This window comes from Macrotis lagotis, chromosome 3, assembly GCF_037893015.1.
Source record: "Macrotis lagotis isolate mMagLag1 chromosome 3, bilby.v1.9.chrom.fasta, whole genome shotgun sequence".
Taxonomy (NCBI): domain Eukaryota; kingdom Metazoa; phylum Chordata; class Mammalia; order Peramelemorphia; family Peramelidae; genus Macrotis; species Macrotis lagotis.
Genome location: NC_133660.1, coordinates 44,015,176 through 44,040,853, shown reverse-complemented (window position 1 = coordinate 44,040,853; position 25,678 = coordinate 44,015,176). Strand labels below are relative to the sequence as shown.

The 25,678-nt window shown below is 34.9% G+C and overlaps 1 protein-coding gene across 1 annotated transcript in view; it reads left to right on the top strand.

The window, feature by feature from the left end:
* PRKG2 (protein kinase cGMP-dependent 2) overlaps positions 1–25,678 on the top strand; it is a 139,843-nt gene that overhangs the window by 53,850 nt on the left and 60,315 nt on the right. The window contains exons 5-8 of the mRNA XM_074228569.1: positions 2,903–3,008; positions 8,857–8,920; positions 13,164–13,241; positions 20,873–20,967. Of these exons, the coding sequence (XP_074084670.1) occupies positions 2,903–3,008; positions 8,857–8,920; positions 13,164–13,241; positions 20,873–20,967 (343 nt within the window). The remainder of the gene's footprint in view (positions 1–2,902; positions 3,009–8,856; positions 8,921–13,163; positions 13,242–20,872; positions 20,968–25,678) is intronic.

Below are 25,678 nucleotides of genomic sequence, written 5' to 3'. Positions count from 1 at the left end.
TATGTCTATGGTCAGGAAATGAGGGACAGTGTCAGACAAGTCAGTCAGTAAGTATTTAAATATCTATGTGCTCCTTGCTGAGGACACAAAGAAAGACAGTAAACAGTCTCTGCTCACAGTCAAATGGAGGAAAAATACACAACTAAATCCAAACAAGATATATTCAGAGAAAATTGAGGGTTGTGGAGGGGCATAGACAGTGATGAGTCCTTGCTTCCACCTGATGGTCAGGATAGAATTTCAAGGAGTTCTAGGGTCAGACTGCTTAGAGCACTAATAGAAGGGCAGAAAAAATAATTTTCGTGCAAGGGATGAGATTTATATTAATTTATAATTATATAATTATAATATATAATTAATTTATACTAATTAATTAATTAATCTATGAATACTTTGATACTTAATACAAATAGGAGAAAACCCTTAGTTTTAACTTTTTCAGTGCAGGAGTATGTTATGTTAAAAAATACATGTTTTCTGCAAGTTTTATTTATTTAGTTGTTTTTAGGTTCATTTGTAGGAAGAAACTAACATAAACTACAACTATAACTGATCTCTTGTGAAATTTGTTATTTTGGCCCAAATGTGGTACAAAATATTCAGCACTGGGTGAAAAGAAAAAAAACTCAGCATTGAAAAGGTTAATATGTACTGCTAATATATGTAATTATGACTACACACATGTAAATATGTGCATTGCTAATATAGTATATGCCTACACACATCCACATAGACCCATGTACATACAATACGCTGCTAATGTGTATGATTACATATGCCACTCATATTTACACTGCTAATATATGTTTATTGTTAAGACTCAGTTTCATGGTAGCATTGACAGAATACTTTGTTACCATGGCACCAATGAGAGAGTGCTCAAGAGCTACAGGCATTGTGGTTACCTCAGTTAATTAGCATATAGACATGTTTATGACTAAATTGGGCAAAACGACAACAATTAGAAATGGTGTAAACATTTAGAGGCTGGGGCTAATTGACAAAAGGACTATTGATTTCACAGGATAAGTTCAGGGCGCTGTGACTTTTTCAGTGGAAGGTGAGTCTGAGAGACTTTAGGATGTCCTTGGAGCTGGGGCCTGCCTCAAGGCAGCCGCAGCAAGGCCCAGGGCCCGAGCGGCTGCCTGGGGGGAGCTTGGGAGAGAGAAGTGGTCGGCTGAAAACGTGCCACTGCCCAGTGGCACTCCTGACTGGCTACAGACATTTTACTTCACCCTCTGAGAGGGCCAACTGTTTACTCTTGAGTACCACCTACAGGTGGAGACAGGTGCTTTTTCATGGTTTTATTGACCAAGTGGAAGAGGGTTTTGGTACCATGATAAGAGCTGCCGTGTGAGTTGCATTCTGACTGGATGACATCTGGCTGGTGGGGTCTGTGTAGTTTAGAGATAGACTGCTTGATGAACCATGCACCTTGGCTTAAGGAAAACTTCTCTTCTTGATAAAACTAACGATTCCTTCTGTTATTCAGTCATTTCAGTTTTGTCTCACTCTTTGTGATCCCAATTTGGGATTTTCTTGGCGAGGAGTGTTGCCATTTCCTTCTCTGGCTCATCTTACAGATGAACGAACTGAGGCAAACAGGATGATATGACTTGTATTCATTGACTTTTGAAAACTGCTATTTTCTTTTTTTTTTTTTCTTTTAGGTATTTTTTGCAAGGCAATGGGGTTAAGTGGCTTGCCCAAGACCACACAGCTAGGTAATTTTTAAGCATCTAAAGCTAGATTTGAACTCAGGTCCTCCTGACTCCAGGGCCAGTGCTCTATCCATTGTGCCACCTGGCCACCCTGAAAACTGCTATTATTTTTTTTTTAGGAAAACTGCTATTTTCATTAAGAGTTCCTGATGACCTTTGAAGGGTGATAAATAGTTTAAATGTAAAGACTATGTTTGCATAGAGAAGTGAAGAGAATTTCTTAACTGAAGAGTAGTGAGCAGGAAGAAGTTCTTTGTGGCACAGATGATCCCCAAAGGACCAATAATTGAAACTTGAGTTTTCCTCTGCCATGGGCTTCCTTCTTAGGTTATCTTGTGGGTTTTCAATTTTCTTCCTAGCAATTGAATATATTAGCGAGTTGATTTGTGTATTGTGATATATTTTGTTATTCATATAATTTAAAAATACATTTCTATTGTTTTATTATTATTCATTTTGTCTTATTGTTATATTTTATATTATATTTTATTTATATTTTATTAAGTTATTAATTTTAAGATCCATTATTTTGAGTGACTATGAACATAGAAACACATTGGATTATATTGGGGAAGGAGTAGAGAAAAAGGGAAGGAAAAAAGCATTTATTAAATGCCTATAATACATCAAGGCTTATGTTAAATATTTTACAAATGTTATCTCATTTGATTCTTAAAACAGCCCTGTGAGGTAAGTGCTATTATTATCAATTTTTTTACAGTTGAGGAAACTGAAGCTGGCAGGGCTAAGTGACTCACCAAGAGTTTCACAGCTAGAAAATGCCTGAGGTCAGATCTGAACTCAAGTCTTTCTCACTCCTCACCTAGTCCTGCATCCATCTGTCCAAACTGGAGGCTCAAGAGCTGATCATCCTGTAGAGGTGTATTTACCTTTAAAAGGGTTATCTTTAGGACCCTGCAAGAGTTTGACTGTGACTTTGTGGTGGTGGGAGCTCCTCTCTGCTGGGGGAGAGCAGCACGGAGTGAGGGAACCAAGCCCAATGCTGGTGTTTGATGCCCCCAGGGAAGAGTGGGGCCACAAAGTGTGGCCTCACAGGGACTCAAGCAGGTGGGAAACCCATCATATGAGGAACCAGAGAATAATTGGTGACAAGTGATCAAAACTTAAGTGTTTGATAATTAAAGTGATCAAATAATGTTTTTTTTTCTTTTTTCCTGTAGCTGTCTCCAATGTGAAGACATGGGCACTAGATAGAGAAGTATTCCAGAATATTATGAGAAGAACAGTTCAAGCTCGAGATGAACAATACAGGCAGTTCCTTAGGAGGTAAGGCTAATGTCCTGGGACTTTGAGCAGAAGAGCCTACTCCCTAATAGAAATGGGAGATCTTGAAAAAACATTCATGATAATGAATATTAAGAGCCTGCAAAAACTTGTGACTGACCCACAACATTTCACTGATAATCAGAAGTATTGTACTTTTCAGATAATACTCATTCTGGGCATTCTGATGTTACTAGACTAAAAGAAAAAAGAAATCATCACCTTGAAATAAAAAAAAGCCAGACTTTCCCATAAAATATAGTAATTCCATTTTTAACTCCACTATAGAGAATCTTATGAGATGAAGAAAGCAATGCCTTTATTTGAACTCTCCAACCCTATTTGAATTCTTAATTTATTTTATGTTTTTCTAATTTATCTTTGAGTTTTTTTAGAGATTGATTAAAATTTTGCAATCATAGCTTCTTTTAAATTCCTATTATTTCAGTCAAATTAGCTTGCTAAAAAAGTAGCCTATGCTGTTAGAGATCAAAAAAGCTTAGGAAAAAATAAATGAAAAGAAATCTGTTTATGAGAAACTGCTCACATTTCTGGTGATCACAAACTGATCTTTGGTAGTGAGAAAAATAATCAAAATTTCTGTTTAGCCATTTAGACAGGCCTAGATTTTAATATTTAGAAATATCAAAAGTTAATTTCCTTTTGAAACAATTGATTAGCATTTTGTGAACTATTTCAGCATGGATGTTGAGATTAGAGAATGACAGAACTGGAAGAGGACAATGCTAGCCCACTTTTTTTACAAATGAAGAAATTGGGATTTACAGAGGTTAAATGGTGACCCAATATGCTGGGATTTGAATCAAATCCAAGGCTTTTTTCTCACAGTTCCACATTCTTGGGATAGGTAGGTGGTACAGTGGATAGAGCACTGGCTCTGGAGTCAGGAGGACCTGAGTTCAAATTTTGTCTCAGACACTTATGGTTACTAGTTGTGTGACCTTGGATATGTCATTTAACCCTATAGCTCTATAGAAACTAAAACACAAAAAGTGGTCATAATCATGAAGTGTGAGTTTTTCAAAATTTTACCAGTGTTTATTATATATATAACTTTTTCTATGGAATAATAATTAGATATTTTGTGTATTAAAGGAACTTGGGTCACTTTTGTAATGATATTTTATAGTAAAGGTAATTTTAAAAAATGTCATTGTTATTTTGTACCTCTTAATTTTTATGGGGAATTACTAATTAGTTGGACATCACAAATGATCATATTTTAAATATAGGAATTGCTTGTTTGAACCCAATCAAGCTAGGCATTGGTAATAATGAACAAATCAGTTAATTAGTTAATAAGCATTTATTAAGCCAGACCACTGTCACTGCCCTCAAGGAGCTTAGGGGAAGATGGCTATGCACAATGGAACTAAGGGTAGCAGTAATAAATATTTTATTATCATGGGAACCTTCAGAGTTTAAATAGATTACTTAGAGATCACTACACTAATCCTCTTATTTTACAGATGAGAAGTAAGGTTCCGAGAGCCAGCATTGGAGAACCCAACTGAGCAAAGATTTGAACTCAGACCAAAAGTCAGGACTCTTTCTATTGAACCAAACTTGCCTTAAATGAATCATAAATGTGAAAAGAACCAAAAAAATCCGATCTTGGGATGTATTGAGACAGAGCTACCAGGGCTTAGGAAAGGGAAGTCCCTTAATGCTGGGCCTTGCAGGGACAGTAGTTGTGACATTGAATTCTGAGCATCATTTTAAAGCAAAATAGGAGAGCTTCCAGAAAAGGGAAATCAGCCTTGTGAAAGGCCTTAAATCTATGCTGTGGAAGAAGTTGTTGGATGAACTGAGACTTTTCCCTAGAGAAGAGAAGACTAAGATGGCTGAACAGAGCTGCTTAGAAACTTGGGGTCTATTCCTGCTTTGAATGTTCACTGACTGTGTACGACCGGCCAAATCCCTAAACTTGAGGGCTCAGTTTTTCATTTGTAAAATGACAGGGTTGGATTCAATGACTCCTAAGACCCCATTTACCTCTAAACCTTTGCCCTGTAAGTTTTGAAGGGTTTCCTTGAGGTAAAAGTTTTTAGACTTGTTCTCTTTGGTCCACAGGGCAGAAACATAAATAGTGGATGCATACAAGTTATTCTGGATGTCAGAAAATAAATCAAAATAACCACAAACCCCAAATATACCAAAAAACTTCCTAATAATTAAAATGGTCAAAAAGTGGAATGAGTTGTTGCAAGAATAAGTCTCCTTTATTAGTTGTCTCTGTCATTTTTAATTCAATTTATTTAATTTTGAGGAAGGCAACTGAGGTTGAGTGACTTGTTAAGGGTCATATAGCAAGTAAATGCCTGAGACCAGATCTGATCTTAGTCTTCCTGACTCCAGGGCAGGTGCTCTATCCCCTGTGCCACATGCAACCTTTAACTTTATGTAATGTAATAACCTTTTTTTGGTTGCTAATAGGTCCCTTTCTCTCAACCCCAAACTCCTCAATGGGAAAAAACAATACAAAAACTTTGTAAAGCTTGTGTAAAATCAATCAAAGTAAATTCTCATGTTGGCCATTGGAAAAAAATACTCGTTTCATTCTACATCTTGAGTCCAACAACTCATTCTCATCATTAATTCTTTGGAATCATGGTTTGTCATTGTGCTGCTCAGAGAGTTCTTAAGTTTTTAAAGTTATCAATATTTACAGTGGGTTTTTTTAAATAAGTGTAAATTGCTCTCCCAGTTCTGCTGATTTCGCTCTGCATAAATTCCTATCTGTCTTCCCTAGTTTTCCTTAAAAACATCTTTCTCCAATTTTTGGTATTAATTTTAATTAATTATTTTTAAATTTTAATTAATTTTTAGTAGTATTTCATTACATTCAGATACCATAATTGTTCAGTCATTCTGCAGTTAGTGAGCCATTCCTTAATGTCCACACACACACACACACACACAACATTGTTTTTTCTTTTCTTTTATTTCTTTGGAGTAAACGCCTAGTGATGTTATAGCATGCCCTTTAGTTTAATGATTTGGGGGTCATAGTTCCAATCACTGTCTAGAATGACTAAACCAAACTCTCCCAATAGTTCATCAATGGGCCTCTTTTCCTGTAGAACCTCCAGATTTATTATTTTCCTTTTTTTATAACTTGTCGATTTGATAGGTATGAGGTAGAACTTCAGAGTTATTTTAATTCAATTTTCTCCAATTATTAATGATTTAGGGCATTTTTTAAAATACAGCTTTTGATAGCTTTGATTTCTAATTTAGGAAACTATCTGTTCATATTTCATGACCATTTATCAATTGGGGAAATACATAGCATAGAAATCAGAAATTTACTCTGAATAAATTTACTCCATATACCTTCTTCTTTTCATATTTTAGCTGCTTTAGTTTTAAATGGGATTTTACATCCTTTCTCTTCCTGCTGAATTTAATTGGTAGGAAATAGAAATGTTGAGAATTCATGTGACTTTGCTTAAATTATTGTTTCAATCAATTTTTAGTAATTCTCTGACTTCTTTAGGCAATTTTATCCAAAGAATGAAATACTTTTGTTTCCTCTTTGCTATACTTATTCTCTGAATTTCCTTTTCCTGTTTTATTGTGAAATCAAATAAGTCTAGCCCTTTGTAAAAGAATGATGATATTGGGCATCTCTACTTATTGAAATAAACAAAATTTAAAAATCTTACTTTAAAATATTTGTTCATTTGATATAATGCTCATCCTTGGTTTTAGATATGTCATTGGGTTTTTCAAGCAGTGGTTATAAAATAAAGTGTAGTGGGAATTCCTTTTCTGATATACGTTGGATTTGATGTGAACTGAAATTCTTCCCTCCTCTGTAATTCTGAGATTCTATATTCCCTCCAGGAGATAGTTCTGGTAACTAACCCAGATGGAAAGCATTAATTGAACTTAGGTGTAGTAAAGATCCAAAGACTTTACATTATAAAACATTCTGGAGTTAATATAATGCTCTCCCTCACACTCACCTCCAATTCCCGACATATTTAACATATATGGTCATGGTCATGGCTGGCATTGTCTTAGGGAATATTCTACTAGGGCGGAAAAACCCCCACAAACAACAAACTCTATCCAAAACTGTGTTTGGAAGACAGTATACTCTGTTATGGGAAGAAGCCCAAAGAGTTAACTGTTTCCAAGTATAAATAGTTAAGGTAGTCTGTCTGGGACTTCTTTGGAAAACTCTTTTCTTTTTCTTCTTTAATTTCCCCAAAAGACTATTTTTCAAGGAAGAGCATTTACAGACTTAACAGATGTTAAAATTAGGATTTGGGACTGCCATAATATCCAGGTTATTGATCTTTGGGGGAAACTCAGACAAAATCGTTCTATAGATTGACTTTGTCCACAGTACGTAGTTAGTTCTTTATATTTTTCTAGGAATGTATTTTGAGAACATGTTTTTGATGCAAAGTCACTTGTTTGTGTTGTTGAATTTTTTTATTTAACATTCTCTCCTCCCCTCCCCTCACTCCCAATGGTTTCAATTTTAAGAAAATATCATCAGTGCTATTAAAGGTGTTATAAAAGTTTTACCAATATTTCTTCCCTAATAAAACCATTTAAAATTATGTCTTATGGAAACTTCTCTTATGATAAGGGATAGGAAAGTTTGACTTACAATGTTGGTGAAGATGTGATTGTTTGCTGGAACATTAAAGTTGGTATTGTATTTCATTTAGGGTATATAATTATTGTTATTATAATTAGAAAGGAAAACCTTTTTAAGGAAGGACCTACTATGTGCTAAGTGATTTATAAACATTATCTAGTTTGATCCTCACAACAACCCTGGGAGGTACATGCTATTCTCATCTCCATTTTATAGATGAGAAAACTGAGGCAGATAGAGGTGGAAAGACTTGCACACAGCCAGGAAATGTATGATCCCAGATCTGAACTTGGGTCTTCTGACTTCTAGCTGTTGCTGGTGTTGCTAATTATTTTTTATTATTGTTGTTATTATGCCCCTTAATGTGAAAGGGTGACTAACAGTTTTCTAGCCCTAAATTTTCTTATGTCTCAGGCCTTATTCTTGAATGAATTATAAACAAATTAGAATCTCTAGATGTGGTTGTTTTCTTTAAAAAGTTAATAGCAAAGGAACAGCTAGGTGATGCAGTAGAAAGAGCACTGATCCTGAGTCAGGAGGGCCTGAGCTCAAATTCAGCCCCAGATCCTTGATGTTTGCTACCATATGACCTTGGACAAGCCACTTAACAATTGCTCCACAAAAAAAGCAAACAAACACAAGATAAAATAAGAGTTAATAGAATAGTTAGAAAAGAGATGAAAGGAAGATAATTCTGACTGCTATTCATTCTTTAAAACAAAAAAATGTTAGATTTATTTATTTTTTCATCCATTTATTTCAGAAATGTTTATGAAATTCCTATTATATTCAGGGCCCCATGGTAATTCCTATGGAAATTCAAAGACTAAGAAAACAGAGGTCTTTCATCATGGAGTTTACTATAGAGTAGGGGAGATGAGATACATACATGAATAAGGATGAAAAGGTATTTGAAAATATAATTATTACAAGGTTTCAAAGTTTTTGGTAGTTCATTTTACTTCTCTGGTTTCCTTCAAATAGATAGGGATCAGCCAATTCTTAACACTCTCCTCTCCCATCCCCCCATCCTCTCATCCCCTAAATTATTCACATTATACATTTATTTGAAAATTAATCCTTAACACCCCCCCCCCAGTTTATATTCTTTACAACTTAAAGTTTTGTTTTTGTAAAATTAAATTTATCTAAGTCAAAATGTAGCTATGAAAAAACTAGAAATTAAATGGAGGTTTCTTTTTCCTTTGACAGTGTATGTTTGTTGAAGAATTTACCTGAAGATAAACTAACCAAGATCATTGACTGCTTGGAAGTGGTAAGAACGTTTAGAATTAAGCATAAAATTTCACTTAAGAATTAGGACATTGTGCTATGTCATATTCAATTTAGATCATTCTTTACTCATTTTAAAAGAACTTTGTATATAGACTCATTTCCATTTAAATAATCTTCAATGTCATCTCTAGATTCTATTATTAAACTTGAATTGTGCTATATTAAATATTGTTCAAAAATAAGTAGATCATTAACTAACAGTTAGAAATAGCTTTCTTAAAGTAAAAATATTTATATCATTTTAGGGACTGGAAAAGGCTTAGTTGAGTAGTTTTTAAATATTAAAAAATGTTGTCAGTTTATTGCCAAGCATCGTTTTCATTTTTTCAAATATTTTATTAATTAAAATAAAAATCAAACAAATTTATTAATTAATAAAATTAATTAATTTAATTTTCTGAGATTAATATCAAAATCTTCTTTCAAGATGCCACTATGATGATCAATATGAATGTGACTTGTGATCTCAAAGACTGTGACAGCATATTCATAGCAATGGAATTTGAATTTGAAGAATATCTTCATTTCTTTTAGAGTTGGCATAATTATCAGTGAAATGGATCTGAGCTAATGTTAGGATGGAGAAAAGTACTTGCTGAATATATTTTGTAATAAAGTGAGGAAAAATCAGTATACCTAAAGTACATTTTAATATAATGCCACTTTAATTTTCAGTCTTTGAAAATGGATTTAAAAAAAAAAGAAAATACCCACAGATGTTATACATTAAATTTTAACACCTTAGAAAAAAGGCCTTATTGGAATATGTTCAGTAAAGCTCAGATGGTTGATTTTATTCCAAAACTTGTTAATTTTTTCCTAAAATAATACATTTTTGACATGCACCTTGATTTTTATTCCATTATATTTGTATCTTTTCAGATCTCAAATTTAGGTCAGGTACGTTAGCTTTCCTCTACCTTTTTTTTAGTTTTTAAAAAAATTACAATGAAAACGGAATGCTTACTGAATTCATTGGAGATGGATTAGAGTAGTAATTGAAATCACATCTAGCCTTTAAACTTTTTCTAAGACTACTCTCAGTGCAGAAAAATCCCTGCAATGTTGATTGTTGATAGGTTTATGTCTCTTTCAATCCCAAAAGATAATGCAGGGTAATATCTCTTGAGAAGTGAATGGAGACTACTTTATCCTTAAGTGTCTGTGACACAACTAATGTTTTTGTTCTCAATCCATGAAATCCATTCAGCAGTTTATCAAGGATGTGCCACGATGATATAGTTCCTGACCTTGAAACCCCTGGAGATTTCTGTTCTGAAAGTCATTTTGGAAAGTGCTGCTTGCCCCCTGTCTCCTGAGACTTTTCACAGATGTTACAAATTAATAATTCATCCTAATTTTAGTGTGTTTCCCCCCCCCCAACTAAAAAAGGTCTATATTTTAGAGAAGGAAATCTGTTTTTAATATGGTATTTTAAAGGAGATTCACCAGAGAATTGAATGCTGACAGCAAATATTGAATTTTTCTATCATTAAAATTAAATGGTTATGTAAGCATATTTATAAGAGTTACAGGAAGTATGGAATACATATATTGGAACTCAAATCCAGGGATAATTTACAGATTCTACAAGTTTACAAGGCTCATCTAACTTTATACTAAACTATTGTAATATCTCTTTTCTAGCTACCAAAATAATTCAGAAAAGGTTTATATGTGAATCTGGCATCCAAAATGAAATGTTATAGAAAGAAAATTCTTAAGGGCAAAGTGATTCATAGAGCTAATGGAGTCCACTGAACTCTGAAAGCAGTCTGGTATTATTTATTAGTTGTGGTTCAATTGTCTAACTCTAGCAAGAAGCAATCACTTACCTATTTTAGAATAGTATGGCTGGTTGTCTTGTTGAGGCCAGTTGGTGACCATTATCTGTCCTTGCAGTCTGGAGCAAGCATTTTTGTTGCAACTGTGACATTATGTTATGTGCATGAGGATCAGAATAATTTTTAGTTGTGTCCAACATTTCGTGACCCCTTTTGGGTTCCTTTGGGGTTTTCTTGGCAAAGATCCAGGAGTGGTTTACCACTCTCCAGCTAATTTTCAGATGAGGAAAATGAGGCAAGCAAGGTTAAGTGACTTGTCCAGGATCACACCGTTTATGTGTCTGAATTTGAACTCAAAAAGAAGAGTCTTCCTGATTCCAGGTCTATGACTCTATTCATTGCACCACTTAGCTGCCCAGGTTGGGTCAGATATACTATCACTAAATTTTTATATAAACTTGCTCTTTAAGGCATCCAAAATGGGGACATGAATAGAACTAATCATTTGTTGATCTATTCTTGAAGCTTCCCTATTTTCAGATGGAAAGAAATTAGGAATAATATTAATATGTCATTAGTTTATTGTGAAAATTTACTCATGAAAATGACAAAGCACTTTACCATTCAGAATGAAATTAAAAAATCATTTAATGAGGATGATAATTATATATCAACAACATACCTGGCCAATTGGGCCATGCAGAACAGTGAAATGGAAGCATCTGAGACCCATCCCTCAAATCCTATCCCACCTAAGCATATGTTTTGATTGTCCATTTCTGGGCTGCAGATTCTGTGATTGATATAAAGTGACCCAACTCTTTGTTACAAGCACTGTCATCTGGACCTTTAATGAAGTAGGAGGTACAGAGGTTGAAGAGGGGAGCACATCTTATTGTTTCTCATAAATTTTACTAGCTGCAGGCCTCAAAGCACGACCTAGTTAAGGGTTAGAAATCTGAATAATTTATATGTTCAGAATTTGCCAGAAACTCCCTTTTTTTCAAATTCATTTCTGTGTTTTTTTAATTTTATAAAAGAATGCAGGCTAAATTCTCAGGAAGATAATAGTCTGCAATTTCCACTATCCATGTCACTTACTCAGCCTAATTAAGGAAATTCTCTTCCCTGGGTAGTTTACCTAGTAAGGAAAAATCTGTTTATCAATGCAGTTAAGTAGTCCCATTGAAGCCTAGCTATCACTGATCCACACAAAAGTTTTGTTGTATGGTATTGATTTTTATCATATTAGGTGATCTCTTAAGGTTTCTTTCAGCATGAAGTTCCATGACTGTATAGGTAGTGATGGGGAATGAGATGTCCATGGCAGCAGGATTTCCAAAGGCTCAAGAAGACCAAGTGCATTTACAACTATGATTCTATCAGTATATATGGGTTTTAATTTGGAGATACCTCTTAGACCAACATTTAAGCAAATAGGGTAGTTTTTTTATCCCCCTTTTTTTAAGGAATATAGGAACAAACAAGGAATGAAATAAACTTGTTAACCATATCCCTTTTAGATAATTAACTCCTCAAAGCTTTATGAATATTTGAAATAAGATTAATGTGATACTGAATATATATGGAAAAGGTCAACTGCAAGTCCTTTCTACTAAAAATATAGGAATTTGCTTTAGAGACTAAGATAGGAGAAGAAATTAAGATTAACTGTGTCATTTTAAAATAAATGACCTATTATAGCTTTAGGAATTTATGAGACAAACTCAAATTAAAGATATAATATGTAGGGAAGAAAGAGCCAATTCCCAGTTCTTTCTACCAGAGTTTTGTTTTAGATTCAATGGGTATATTAGTTTAATCACACTAGCAAAATGGAAGTGGAGAATTAAACACTATAAACATAAAAATGTATTTTGTATCATTCTGATATTCTTGGGGAGCATTTAGAGGGAAGCTCTTACTTTCCCCTCTGCCCAGGTGTCCAGACATCCCCTCTGGAGAGAATTCTCAAGACTCTTAGAACTATAAATGTCCCCTCTTCTGTTGCTTTTCAGGGAGTTGGGAATATGTGAAATCCCCTATCTCTTGAGGGATAGAATATATTGCTTATTTAAATATTATTATACTTTTCTGGTCTGAACTTTTATTACTTGGGCTAGTTTAATCTATTAGAAATAATTTTACTTCCTTCTCTGTCCTTGGTGGAAAAATAGCTATGATTTAGAAATGTGAAATGACCTGGAATGACTAGAATTGGATTCTTATTCCCTTCACATCAAAGTTCCAAGATGATCTCTATGAGGAAGGCAATAAAGAGGGCTAGAGTTGGCTATGATGGATGAAAGGCTTGAAACCCAATGAATAGAGAGAGTGAAACCTTATGTAGCTAGTATTTCAAAAGATTAGAAATTCTATTTTAGTTCTTCCTTTCAATACTCCTCTCTACTAATACTTTTCTTTTTCTCTTCTCTACAGGAATATTATGACAAAGGAGATTACATCATCAGAGAGGGGGAGGAAGGAAGCACCTTTTTCATTTTAGCAAAAGGAGTGGTAAATATCATGGTCATTAAAATAAAACCAAGCAAATAACTGTTATGTTCTATTTTGGCAAATATAAGATAGCCTTTTAAGGATTAAACAAATTGGCATTTCCACTTGCTACATATATCAGATAGAATCTTTACCAGTCCATTCTTAGCACTTTTATCCAAATGGCTCAAGATGTAGACATTATAGCAATGAGTCTTGAACTCTGGGAAGAAGACCTTGGAAAAGAACATTTGAACTTCTGGTAAATAAGCTACTCCCTTACATACAGATGGGGAAATAGAGACCCAGAGAAGTTTAATTGCATTGTCCGGTTTCTGCCACTGCACAATTGAGCCAAGAACGGAGATTACCCATCCCTGTGTATCATTCCACTGCTGAGGAGGTCAGTCAGACAGTCTCCCTCTCCACTCTATTCTTAGATGCTTAGATGCATCATTATAGGGGAAGAAGGTCCATTCTCCACTTATACACTATCCATGAGAAGGACCTGCATCTTGAACAGAAAGATCAAGAACTGATCTTTCCTCACTCCTGGTCCATGACCCCTAGGAGGAGGGAGGGAAATACTCTGTCCATCCAAGAGTTTGTTGTTTTGACTTGTGCTGAGATGCTGTCTGAAAAGGATTATCTATATCATAATCTTACCATACATCTATTCTAGCAAAACCCTAAAAGTTCTCATGAGATAAAATAATGATACAGAATTCTAATGAGAAATTATACACACTAACACAAAAAGAAGCCCCATAGTGAGAGAAAAGGGTGTCCTAGCATGGTCAGAGCTGTGTAGTTCCAAGATTCTGGATGCGGAGGCTCCCCTGAGAAAGATTGTCCAAAAGTTCCAGGGTGGGGATCTTAGAAGCCCTGGTGAGTGACAACAACCAGAACTATCTAGAACCCGGGGCTCTGAGATCCATAGTATTCTATCCCAAGACCTCAGAGAGGGTCCTGAAGATCCAGCCTATGAGTCTCAGAGATTTAGAGGGAATCTGACCCTGAAGGCCAGTGGAAGAATTCAGGGGACTCATGGAGATTGGACTAACTATACTGCCCAAAGTTTTGGAAAGCAAGGAATTGAGCCTTTTCCTCAGATGGAGATCCAAATTAGCCACTAAAGTTGGAAAGATGAATAAATGAAAGCAAAACACTGATCACTTTAAAAATATGTTGCAAATCTAACTCATTTCAAAAGTAAAAATGGAAGCTTAAAGGGGAAAAACAGATTTTTTTTCCTAAAGGATTACATGAATGTAGACGAAGAAGAAGAAATTAGTCAAGAAATAAAAAAATAAAAGTTTTGGAGGAAAAAATTTGAAGAAGATCAAATAGATTAGAAAAGAAAGTAAATCTTTATTCAAGGAATAGAATTCCTGAAAACCTGAAAAGATCAAACAAAAATCAATAACTTCATGAAAGAGAAAAAAATAACCAAATGTAAAGGTTTTTTTGTTTGTTTTTTTTTTTTTGCAAGGCAAGCAGAGTTAAGTGGCTTGCCCAAGGCCACACAGCTAGGTAATTATTAAGTGTCTGAGACCAGATTTGAACCCAGGTACTCCTGACTCCAAGGCTGGTGCTTTATCCACTACGCCACCTAGCCACCTCTAAAGGTTTTTAAAAATAGAAAAATGTAAGATATAAAAAATAACTCACAAGGAAAGAATTTTTATAATCTCTGAATTCCCTGAAAACCATAATAAAAAAAAAAGCCTGGTTACTCTATTTCAAGAAATCATAAATGAAGATTTTCCAGATCTACTTGGACTAGAAAGCAAAGATGGAAAGAATGAATTGATGATCTCCTGAAAGGAATTTCAAAAGGAAAAGTCCCAGGAATGTCAAAATTGAATCCAGAACTCTCTTGTCAAAGGAAAAAAGTACTGCCCATATCCAGAAAGAAGCAAAGTACCAAGGGACCAAGTCAGGATTGGGATCACCAGGATCTGACTATATCTATAAAAGTTCAGAGGAAATATTGGGCTATAAGTATTCTAGAAGCCTCCCCCCCAACTCAAAAAAGGCTTACAACCCCAAATTTACCCTGAAGAGCTGAGTAAAATACTACAAGGGAACAATGGAGCTTTAATGGAATATATGAGTCTTGAGCCTTTCTGATAAAAGGAGCAGTGCTGAGTAGGGATGTGAAAGTGCAAATAGAAGAATCCAGGGACATCTAGAAAAGTAAATTTATTTGAGTAATTGGAAACAACTATATGATAATCTTACCACAATATTTAATAATACATTGATATGATAATATGGTGATCTTCCCAACTGTGATCTTTCTCCCCAATGAAGACCTTAATGTCGTCAATAGGTATTGAGGGAGTTAAAAAAGAAAACCATGGTATGGGAGATGCATTGATTCAGTTCTGAGGTTTTAAAGAGGGAAAGAGTAGGGGAGTAATAGGAGCAACACAGTGTAGAAAGAGGGTAGGACTGGCTGCTTCTCATAATTGGGCTTTGTAAGAAGAAGCATGCAAACATGGAGAAAGGGGTGGACGATACATGGACCTCATTCTTATCTGAAGTGGACAAAAGGGGGCTGAATACACCAGGAGTTTGATTTGAGAGTATATCAAACTCAACAGGGAAACAAATCGGGATAAGGAGGGGATGTGTGTGTTTGCAAAGCAAAACAAGATCCTTTTTGATCCTTAAAGGAGATTTAAAGGCCTCTTAAACTATTGATGAATGTCTAGAAAAATTGTGGAATAAATATGTAAGGGAATATTACTGTGATGTAAGAAGTGATGAAAGACACTGTTTTAGAGAATCCTAGAGAGTATGAACTGACAGAGAAAAGAGCAGAACCAGAATAATTTGAACAAACACAAAATAAATCTGATCAAAGCAATATGCAGCCCTGACTCCAGAGGACTTATAATGAAGTGTTACCTGTCTCCCAACAGGGAGATAGGTAAGGGACACAGGGCGCAGAGAGACATTTTTGTGGACATGGATATTTCATGGATTTGTTTTGCTTATTTTTTATTGTTTATTTGCCACAAAGCCTTCCTCTCCATTCTTTTTTTTTTTTCTTTAGGATAATAGGGGAGAGATAAGGAGTAGAAAAATGGCTCACAACAGTAATAATGATGCCAAAAAATAGAAGTGTCATTGAGCCTTTTTAAAAATGTGCAGAAGAGAACAGAAATTCTGAAGGAAGTACATGAGGAAGTTTTAAAAGTAACATGTAGAACTTGCAAACTTTTTTTAAAAACAAGATTTTATGAAATGGAAATTTGCACTTGCCAGAGTCCTCTTTTATTCTGTATTTGAAAATTCTATTTTTTAATTTAAAATTCAAAAACAAAATTTGTCTGAGAGAGTTTGAGGCACACTTGAGGGAATAGAAATACATACCTCAGACAGACACAAATAGAAAAAGATAATCACTTGAGGATGAAAGTTGTTTTGAAAATCAAACCCTTGGAAAACAAGAGGAGAGTTGGCTATAATGAACACTGGAAACCAACTCAGCAAAGATGCTACCTTGAAGAGGGGAGAAGGGAGTGGGGAGTAGCACAAGGAGAAAAATGACTCCCAGGTCCTATAATACAAGGAGTGGTGGGTTGCCATTGCCCCACATGGATCCTACACATATGCCTTCAAAGTCTGAGCTCATATCATTGGAATGTATTTGTGGGAGAATGCCCCCAGCTTTATGGAGGAAATGTTTGGAAGCTATTGCTTATCACTCTGCCACCTGAGTCTTTGCTAAGAGCTACTACTGGTTGATCACTATTGGGAATCACACTTAGGGGAATTGATGAACTATGTATGTCCAAAGTATAGATCCACAGGGTTGCCCCTAGAACCCAAGGGAAACCATCCTGCCAGTACAACAGCAAATTGAGAGAGTATCTTGGGGAAGGGGGAGGGGAATGTTGCCATTTAGAATAAGGAAATTAGACTTCTCAACCTTTAACATGACTTTGAGCTCTAAATATATGATTCCTATATTAGCCGCAGCATAAGGGAGCTTCTCTGCTACATGTTTGTGGCAATTGAGAGAAAATATATGATGAAGGTTGATCTTCGCCTTGAGAATTTTTTCTGTTAACTGAAATGTTCCAGTTCAACCTCTCCTGCAATATGTTATAAAGGGGGGGCATTGCCCCCCTCTTCTCCTATAGAAAATGTACATATGATTATATCTACTTGAGGATGATGAACCATTGAGCATCTGGTTCTTTGTTTTCCCAGTCTATTATTCTTCTCTGTAGCCTTTTACCGTCTCAGTAATTGTCATTTACTCATTAATTATGACTCCAGGGAAGAGAAAAGATTAACATAAAGACAAATAGAAATATTAAGTTTGTGGAGAGAAAAATAGATGGGGAGAAAAGAGAGAGATAAACCTATTTGAGATGACAGGGTGATTTGATGGTGTTCCGACATGCAAAGTGAATCCTAAATTCTCCATAGGTTGATATAGATGCAGTCATGTCATCATAATGAATTGAGCTATACCTCAGGTGGAACCAAATCAGAGTCTAGACATGCAAACAATGTCATTGCCTAACATAAGCACTTTCATTGTGACGATGGAGCATTTTGGCTCCAAGTAATACAGTATGAGTAGAATCATGGGTTGAAAGATGGAAGGAAAATGTCTTTTCGAAGATGATGGAGCCCAGGTCTTCACCCAGAGAAAATTAGTGATGTCTAAAAGATTATCTAGGTAGTCAATTGAAGTTAGATTTCCAACACAAATACTCTGTCTTAAAGTCCAGTGCCCATCTCACTGTAATACCCTTGCAACAGCTGGAAGCTGCAATTTAAGCAATCAAATATTAAGGGCCTAGTGTATACAGGGCACTGTGTTTGGGCACATACAAGCTCTAGCTCTGAAAAAAACCATTGACTTCATAGCTTTTATATTTAGATGGTGAGATAGACACAAACTGAGAAAATTATGATATAAGGTAACATTAAATACACTATGATGATGGAGGCAAAGTGTTAGGTGAGATTGTGGGGGAAGATCTTTATTCATCAGGTGGATCAAGGAAAACTTCATGGAGAAGGTAAAGTTTGAGTTGGATTTTGAAGGTTGGAAGGGAATTCAATAGGAGAAGAGCATAGGAAATCATGTGAGCCTAGCCTGGCCCTGGGGAAGTGAAAACCTGACACATTTAGCTGATTGATAGAGTAAGCTTCTTTGACCAGAGCTTAGAGCACATTGCAGGAAGAGGATGAGATTAGACTGAAAAGCATGGATGACCCCTTCATTTTGGAAGGGCAAGGGCAAGTAGAACACAATGGGCAACAAGAAGACACCGAAGTTTTTTAATTTTATTTTTTTAAGCATTTGAAGAAAAAATAGATTTAAATATAAGAAAATGTGAAGGTTGAATTTCAAGAACTCTTCACTGACATTTCTCCAATAACATAGTGAAGAAGGGGAACTTTGTTCTTATACTTGAAAGTTATGAAGGACTAGGATCCTGAGGGGAATGAAAGTAATAAGTTTTTCCTTCAGAAAACACACTTTATTGAGCATCAGAAATTTCATATAGAACAATGTAATGAATGAGGTGAATGTTGAAAGGCTTTGTTTTTGGAAGAGAAATTTTACACAACATTGAGGAAATCATATTGGAGAAGAAGCCCTGTGAATGTAACAAATGTGGGAAACCCTTCGGCCAGAAAACAACATGTTGAACATCAGAGAATTCATTCTAGAGAAAAACCCTATAAAGGTAAAGAATGTAAGAAGGACTTCAGCTAGAAGATAATACTGATCACCAAATCATACTGGAGAAAGACCTTATGAATGTAATAAATAAAGACATGATTTAATCAGTATTGGAGAATTCATACTAGAGTGATATGTCTTTTAACTTTCAGTTGAAAGACAAGACTTAATGATTATCAGAGAATTCATGTTGGAGAAGAACCATATAGATGTAATGAATAGGGAAAGATTTTCCCACAAAGAACACACCTTGTTGAACATTAGAGAGTTCACAATGGAAAGAAACATTTTGTATGTAATGAATATAAGAAGACCTTCAGCTGGAAGACAAATTGGTTTAGAAGAGAAATCTCAAGAATGTAATGAATATGAAAAGGCTATCAATTGGAGCTCTGATTTTACCCAACATCAGAGAACTTATACTAGAGAGAAATGTTATAAATGTAATAAACATGAGAAGGCCTTTTGATGAAGCACAGGACTTAGGGAACAACAGGTAATTCATACCAGAATGATATCATATAAATGAAGTAAATGCCATGTGTTTTCTGAAAAAGAACAAATTTAAAAAAAAATCAGACATACTGGACAGAAAACTGATTAAGTTTTCCTAGATAAGTTGCTTAATCATTATCAGTAGATTAATGGAGGAAATAATTATGAATGAAGTGAAATTATGAAGATCTTCCTTTGGCGTAGTCATGGAATTCATATTAGAGAAGAAACTATAACAATGTAATGTTTTGGAAATTTAAGGAAAACAGGATTTCAATTCAAGAATGCTCATTTAAGATGAAGGCATTTAAACTAATTGTAAATACATATAAATAACGCATTTCCTGTCTCATTTCCTGCTTTCTCCCAATTACCTAAGGATTTTTGAATTAACTCCCACACTCTCACTATACTAATTGGGGAATGTTGTGAGTCAAGCCGCTGGAGAAGACTTTGGCTCCAGAAGAACAGATCTGGGAAGTAGCTATGGGTCTCCTGGTCAAGGAAGATTTTTAAGACTCTGGTAAAGGGGCTCCTGAGGTTACTTTCTTAACTACTTTTAATTTCTTTGTTAGCAACTTTTATCTGGCTTCATCTTCAGGACTGCTTTTTGTCACTTTGTGTATTATCTTTTGCAGGGAATTGTTGGATATTTTTTATTAAAGGAATTATTTATATGTTTTCTAATTCTAATTTAATCATTAATGTGTATCAATATACAAAATTCTTGTAACAAACATACCTAGTTTCTAATTCATTCTATCAAAGGAACTTTGATAGAAGAAGGACCAGTAATTTATGGAACAACATCAAATCATGAAATTTAGAATTGAAAGGGACTTCAGATATCCCACCCTACCCATACCAGAGAAAGGATTTTCATTACATTTAACCCTTAGTGGTACTCATTTATTGTTCCTTGTTATGCCTTTTGGGGAGAAACAGAACAAATTTAATCTGTCTTCCACAATATAATCCTTTAGATTGTTGAAGAGGATGATTTTATCTTGTCCCTATATTCTCCTCAGACATCCTCTGTTTCTTCAGTCAGTCCCCTTGCCACAATCAGTTCAAAAGTTTTTAATCAGCACGATTGCCTTTATCAATGGCCAGATTACCTCTTGATGGCCTCCATTTAGTGCCTAAGAAGGTTAATACACATGTGTCTCATCTCCCTAAAGACAGGAGATGATTAACCGTGGGAACTGTAAGGGAGCAAAAAACAAACAAAAAAATTCCAGAAAGATTGATATTTCATTGTTCTGGTTGTCTGGGATATTCTAGATCAATTCTGATCTGCCCTAGAATTTAACTGAACTTGGAGGTGGCCTAGAATGAAAGGTAAATAAATCAGGGTGATCGTTCTTATTTACCTCTTTTATAAGAATAATGAAAATAAGAGTTTGATGAATTTCTTTGTTTCATTGTTGCCCAGGTGAAAGTCACTCAGAGTACTGAAGGCTATGATCAGCCTCAGCTAATTAAAACACTGCAAAAAGGTGATTACTTTGGAGAAAAGGCTCTTATCAGGTTAGTAAATTGTTTGAGAATAATATATTTACATTTTTCTTTTTTAAATTAAGTTTTATGTTATTTTATATTTTAGGTTTTTGCAAGGCAAATGGGGTTAATTGGCTTGCCCAAGGCCACACAGCTAGGTAATTATTAAGTGTCTGAGATCTGTTTGAACCCAGGTACTCCTGACTCCAAGGCCAGTGCTTTATCCACTACGCCACCTAGCTGCCCCCTAAGTTTTATTTTTAATGAACAGAAATCTACTTCTTCTTATAACCACCTCATTTGAAAAAAGAAAAACAAAATTCTTGTTAACAAATATACTTAGTCAAACAAATTTAAACAGGTATAATAAATAAATTGGATATGACAGACACACACATAATTTATGTTCACAATCATCTATCCATCCATCCATCCATCAATCAAACTTTCCATCTATCCATTCATTTCTATCTATTCTGCAGCTTGAATCTGTCATCTTTTTTTCATGATTGATTATTACTTTAATCAGAATTCTTAGAGCTTTCAAACTGATCTCTTTTAGTGTTATTGCAGTATAAGTTCTCATAGTTCTGCTCATTTCATTTTCATCAGTTTATATGTCTTCAAAATTGTTTGTTTTTATTATATTGTTGTTATTGTCTAAATTGTTCTCCTGATTTTACTCCCTTTACTTACCTTTCCATGTCTCTTTGAAATCTTTGATTTCATTTCTTATTGCCCAGCTGTATCCCATTGTGTTCATTTACTACAATTTGTTCAACCTTTCCTCAATTGATGGATATTCTCTAAGCATCCTGTCTCATGATACCACAAAAAAGAGCTGCCATATTTTTGTGCAGATACAACCAGTTCCTCTTCCTTTGATTTTTTTTTTAGCATATAGCCCTAGCAGTGGCATAATTGGATCAAAGAGCATGCACTATTTAGTAAATTTTTGTGTATAATTCAAAATTATGGTTGGAGCCATTCTTACCTCTACTTAAACAACATCAATATGCCTATTTTCCCAGAGCCTTTCTATCATTTGTTAGTGGACATTTTTGTTCATCCCTGCCATTCTGCTGGTTGTGAGGCAGAATATCAAAATTGCTTTAATTTATATTTATCTAATTATTGGAGTAGTTTCATATAGCTATAGATAGCCTAAGTTTATTCTCTTGAGATTTGCTTATTCATATCCTTTGACTATTTATCAAGCATGGAATAGATCTTAGTCTTATAAATTTGTATCAGTTTCTTATATATTTTGGAAACAATGCCTTTATCAGAGAAACTTCCTGCAAAAATTTCCCTAGTTAATTGCTTTCCTATTAATAATAACTTTTTGGATTTGATTTTGCAAAAACTTTAAAATTTTATATAATCCAAATTAATTATTTTTTCTTCTGTGTTCCTTTCCATCTTTTGTTGGGTTATGAAGTTTTCTTCTATCCATAGACTTGTTATTTATAAAATGTATTTCCTATATAAGATTCTATTTTATGAATTGGACTAATCTAATTTGTGCAAAAAATTTTGCTTCCGCTTAACGAAAGCAGTAAAATTTACAAATTTAAATTGCATTTTAATTTTTTTTAAAAATGACTAGATTTTAGAGTGATCCGGTTTCATATAGGAGATGAAAGACGAGTAAATGACGAAGCAAACATAAAGGTGATGTTCTATGAGAAGAGCCCAAGAAATTCTTCTGTAGCTCTAAAATCCTATGCCCTAGGAAAGAAAGAGACAAAGGACAAAAGAGATAGCAGGAGAGTGAGTTGAAGGGAAAGGAAGAAGAAAGGAAGGAAAGAAGGAAGGAAGGCAAGATGAGCAATGGAAAGAGGGAGGAAAGGAGAAAGGAATGAAGAGAAGGAAAGGAAAGAGAAGGAAAGGAAGGTGAGAAATTGATGTAGACTATGTGATGTATCAACATCAACCAGAAGCATCTGTTGAGATATTTTTTACCTTTTCTCTTTATCAAATTATTTAACATTTTTCTTCATAATAAAAGAATAATTTAAGATTTGTTGTTCAGTATTTTCAGTTGTGTCTCTTTATGAACCCTTTTAGGTTTCTCAGCAGAGATACTGAGGTTTGCCATTTTCTTCCCTAGATTATTTTACAGATGAGGAATCTGAAACAAAATTCCCTAGGAATCACGCAACTAATAGGCATCTGAGTAGAAATCTGTACTCAGATACTTACTGCCTGTGTGACCTTGGGCAAATCACTTAATCTCTGCCAACCTTGTTTTTTTCAACTGTAAAATTGGGATAGTAAGGGTACTTCCCCTCCACAGGTGTTGTGGAGATCAAATGATACAGTAATTAAAAAATATTTGGCACATAATAGGTGCTTAATAAAATTTGCTTTTCTTTCTTTTTCAAGGTGTGAAATATATTCATTCATTTATTTGCATTAATTACTTTTCCTAAAAAGGATGCTTTTATGCTATGAATTTCAAATCTTTTAGTTGGAGAATGTAATTTAATTTTGAATTTATGCTACCTAGTTTTCATTTGCCATGGGATCTGAAATAAGAATTCACTGTGGGGGCGGCTGGGTGGCGTAGTAGATAAAAGCACCAACCCTGGAGTCAGGAGGACCTGAGTTCAAATCTGACCTCAGACACTTAATAATTACCTAGCTGTGTGGCCTTGGGCAAGCCATTTAACTCCATTGCCTTGCAAAAAAAAATAAATAAATAAAAGAATTCTCTGTGAATCAAACAATTAATTGATCCAGAAGTTTATATTAATTAACTTCTTTCTGCAAGCTTTGTGTTAGGATTCAAAAGTTCAAAGACAACAATTAAATTGTTCCTGTCCTTATAGTCTGTTCAGGAGAGACAATACATACAATATAGGCAGTCAGATGGAAAGATAGATAGATAGATATTAATATATAAAATAAATGCCAGATAATTGAGATAGAGATAGAGATAGAGAGAGAGAGAGAGAGAGAGAGAGAGAGAGAGAAAGAAAGAAAGAAAGAAAGAAAGAAAGAAAGAAAGAAAGAAAGAAAGAAAGAAAGAAAGAAAGAAAGAAAGGGGGGGGGGATGAGGAAAGGTCTCATGTAGGAAGTGGTACCTGAAGCTGAGTTTTGAAAGAACTTAGGGATTCCAAGCAGCAAAGATGAGGAGAGGGGACATTTCAGTCTTGGGAGGCAGTCTGTAAAGGTTCAGAAAGGTCTGTGAGAAACAGGGAAAAGTCAGTGCGATTGTACCAAACATGTCCAATTGCCTAATTAGTTGTCCTGAATTGAAAAAGATTTAATTTCAATCCCAGTTAGCCTATTTTGCCCATAAGGCCTGTGAATCAAGTTACCAAGGTTTGAATTACCTTCATAAGGTAAGGTGTGAAGATGCATATAAAGCATGCTCTGATTTTAAAAATGCTCCCTGAAAAAAGAAATATATCTTCTGCTCTGGATGGATAAAAAGGAAATTTGTCATATATTTCAGCCAGTTTAAGTTTAATTATTCCAATGAAAAATATGATTAGAACCCCTTGTAATAGCCAAACACCCCCCAAAGCTATTTCAGTATCACAAAGCTAGAGAGACAGAAAATGGCACATGTGCTATTATCTTTTTGGGTTTTTTGTTTGAGGTGTCAGAGGCAACTTTGCCCACCATGACAGAATGACTTTCTTTAAGACTGGACCCAAACTACCCCAGGGATGCTTTAAGAAACTGTTAAAAATAAGTCCTTAGGGTTCACAGAGTGATTTCAAAACTAAACCTTTAGAAGCTCTCAACATTTCATTCAAAGGACTGTTATCTCATCAGAACTAGGAGGACTGCCTCTGTTTTGTAATCTGAAATTACATGTCAGACACATGACCCAATCTAAGCCTGAAATCAGTATCCCTGGCAAATTATTATCCATCGGTCAGGGATGAGCTAGCCTCCTTTTTTTCCAAGAAAGGCTTTGAAATTTCTTGCTGTTTTATTATAGCAGGTTTCTAATGAGTATGAAAGAACAAGAGGTAGTGTCACTTGGATACAAGGCTTCCTAGAGATGAGAGGGGAAAGTGCTCAAGGAAATACATGTTGCATTGTTTGCAGAAATGTGAAAGAAATCTGCCTTCCAGAAGATCATGGGGCTGTCAGCCTCCTCCCCACATCCAGATGTGCTTTTCTAGAGGTGGGGGGGGTCTCCTTAGGTGAATCTTAGGCTGTGAACATTCATGTTTACATTACTGATTTAGCAGGAATAGCTTTATTATTTAGGTATTTTTATAGGAATCAATATGGAATAATCAAGAGAGAACAGGCTCAAGTCAGAAAGAACTGGGTTTATTTTCTTTATCTGAGGCTTATTCTCTCTGAAACCACATGCCACTTAGCGTCTCAGTCTCAGTCAAAGGCAATTTTCTCGGACTATCATTTTACAGATCAATCTCTCGTCTGCCTTGTTTAAAGCAATTTCCCACCAGGAATTCCTCAAAGCAATAAAATCAAAAAGTTTTACCAAATATAGATAGAATAGATAGGAAGGTAGTAGATACATAGGTGGATGGATGGATAGATACATGGGTAGATACATAGAGAAGTATCAGACATAAATGTATTATAGATGTTATGATTATTATTTATGTAATGTTATTGAAACTTTGTAAAGAAGGTTACTAGCACCTGAAAAGGGGAAACCACATGAATGAAGATCCTTGCAGATAGAAGTAGACAGTGAAATTCTTTAAATCGATATTTGTAATGCAATGTAACCCATCAGTATTGG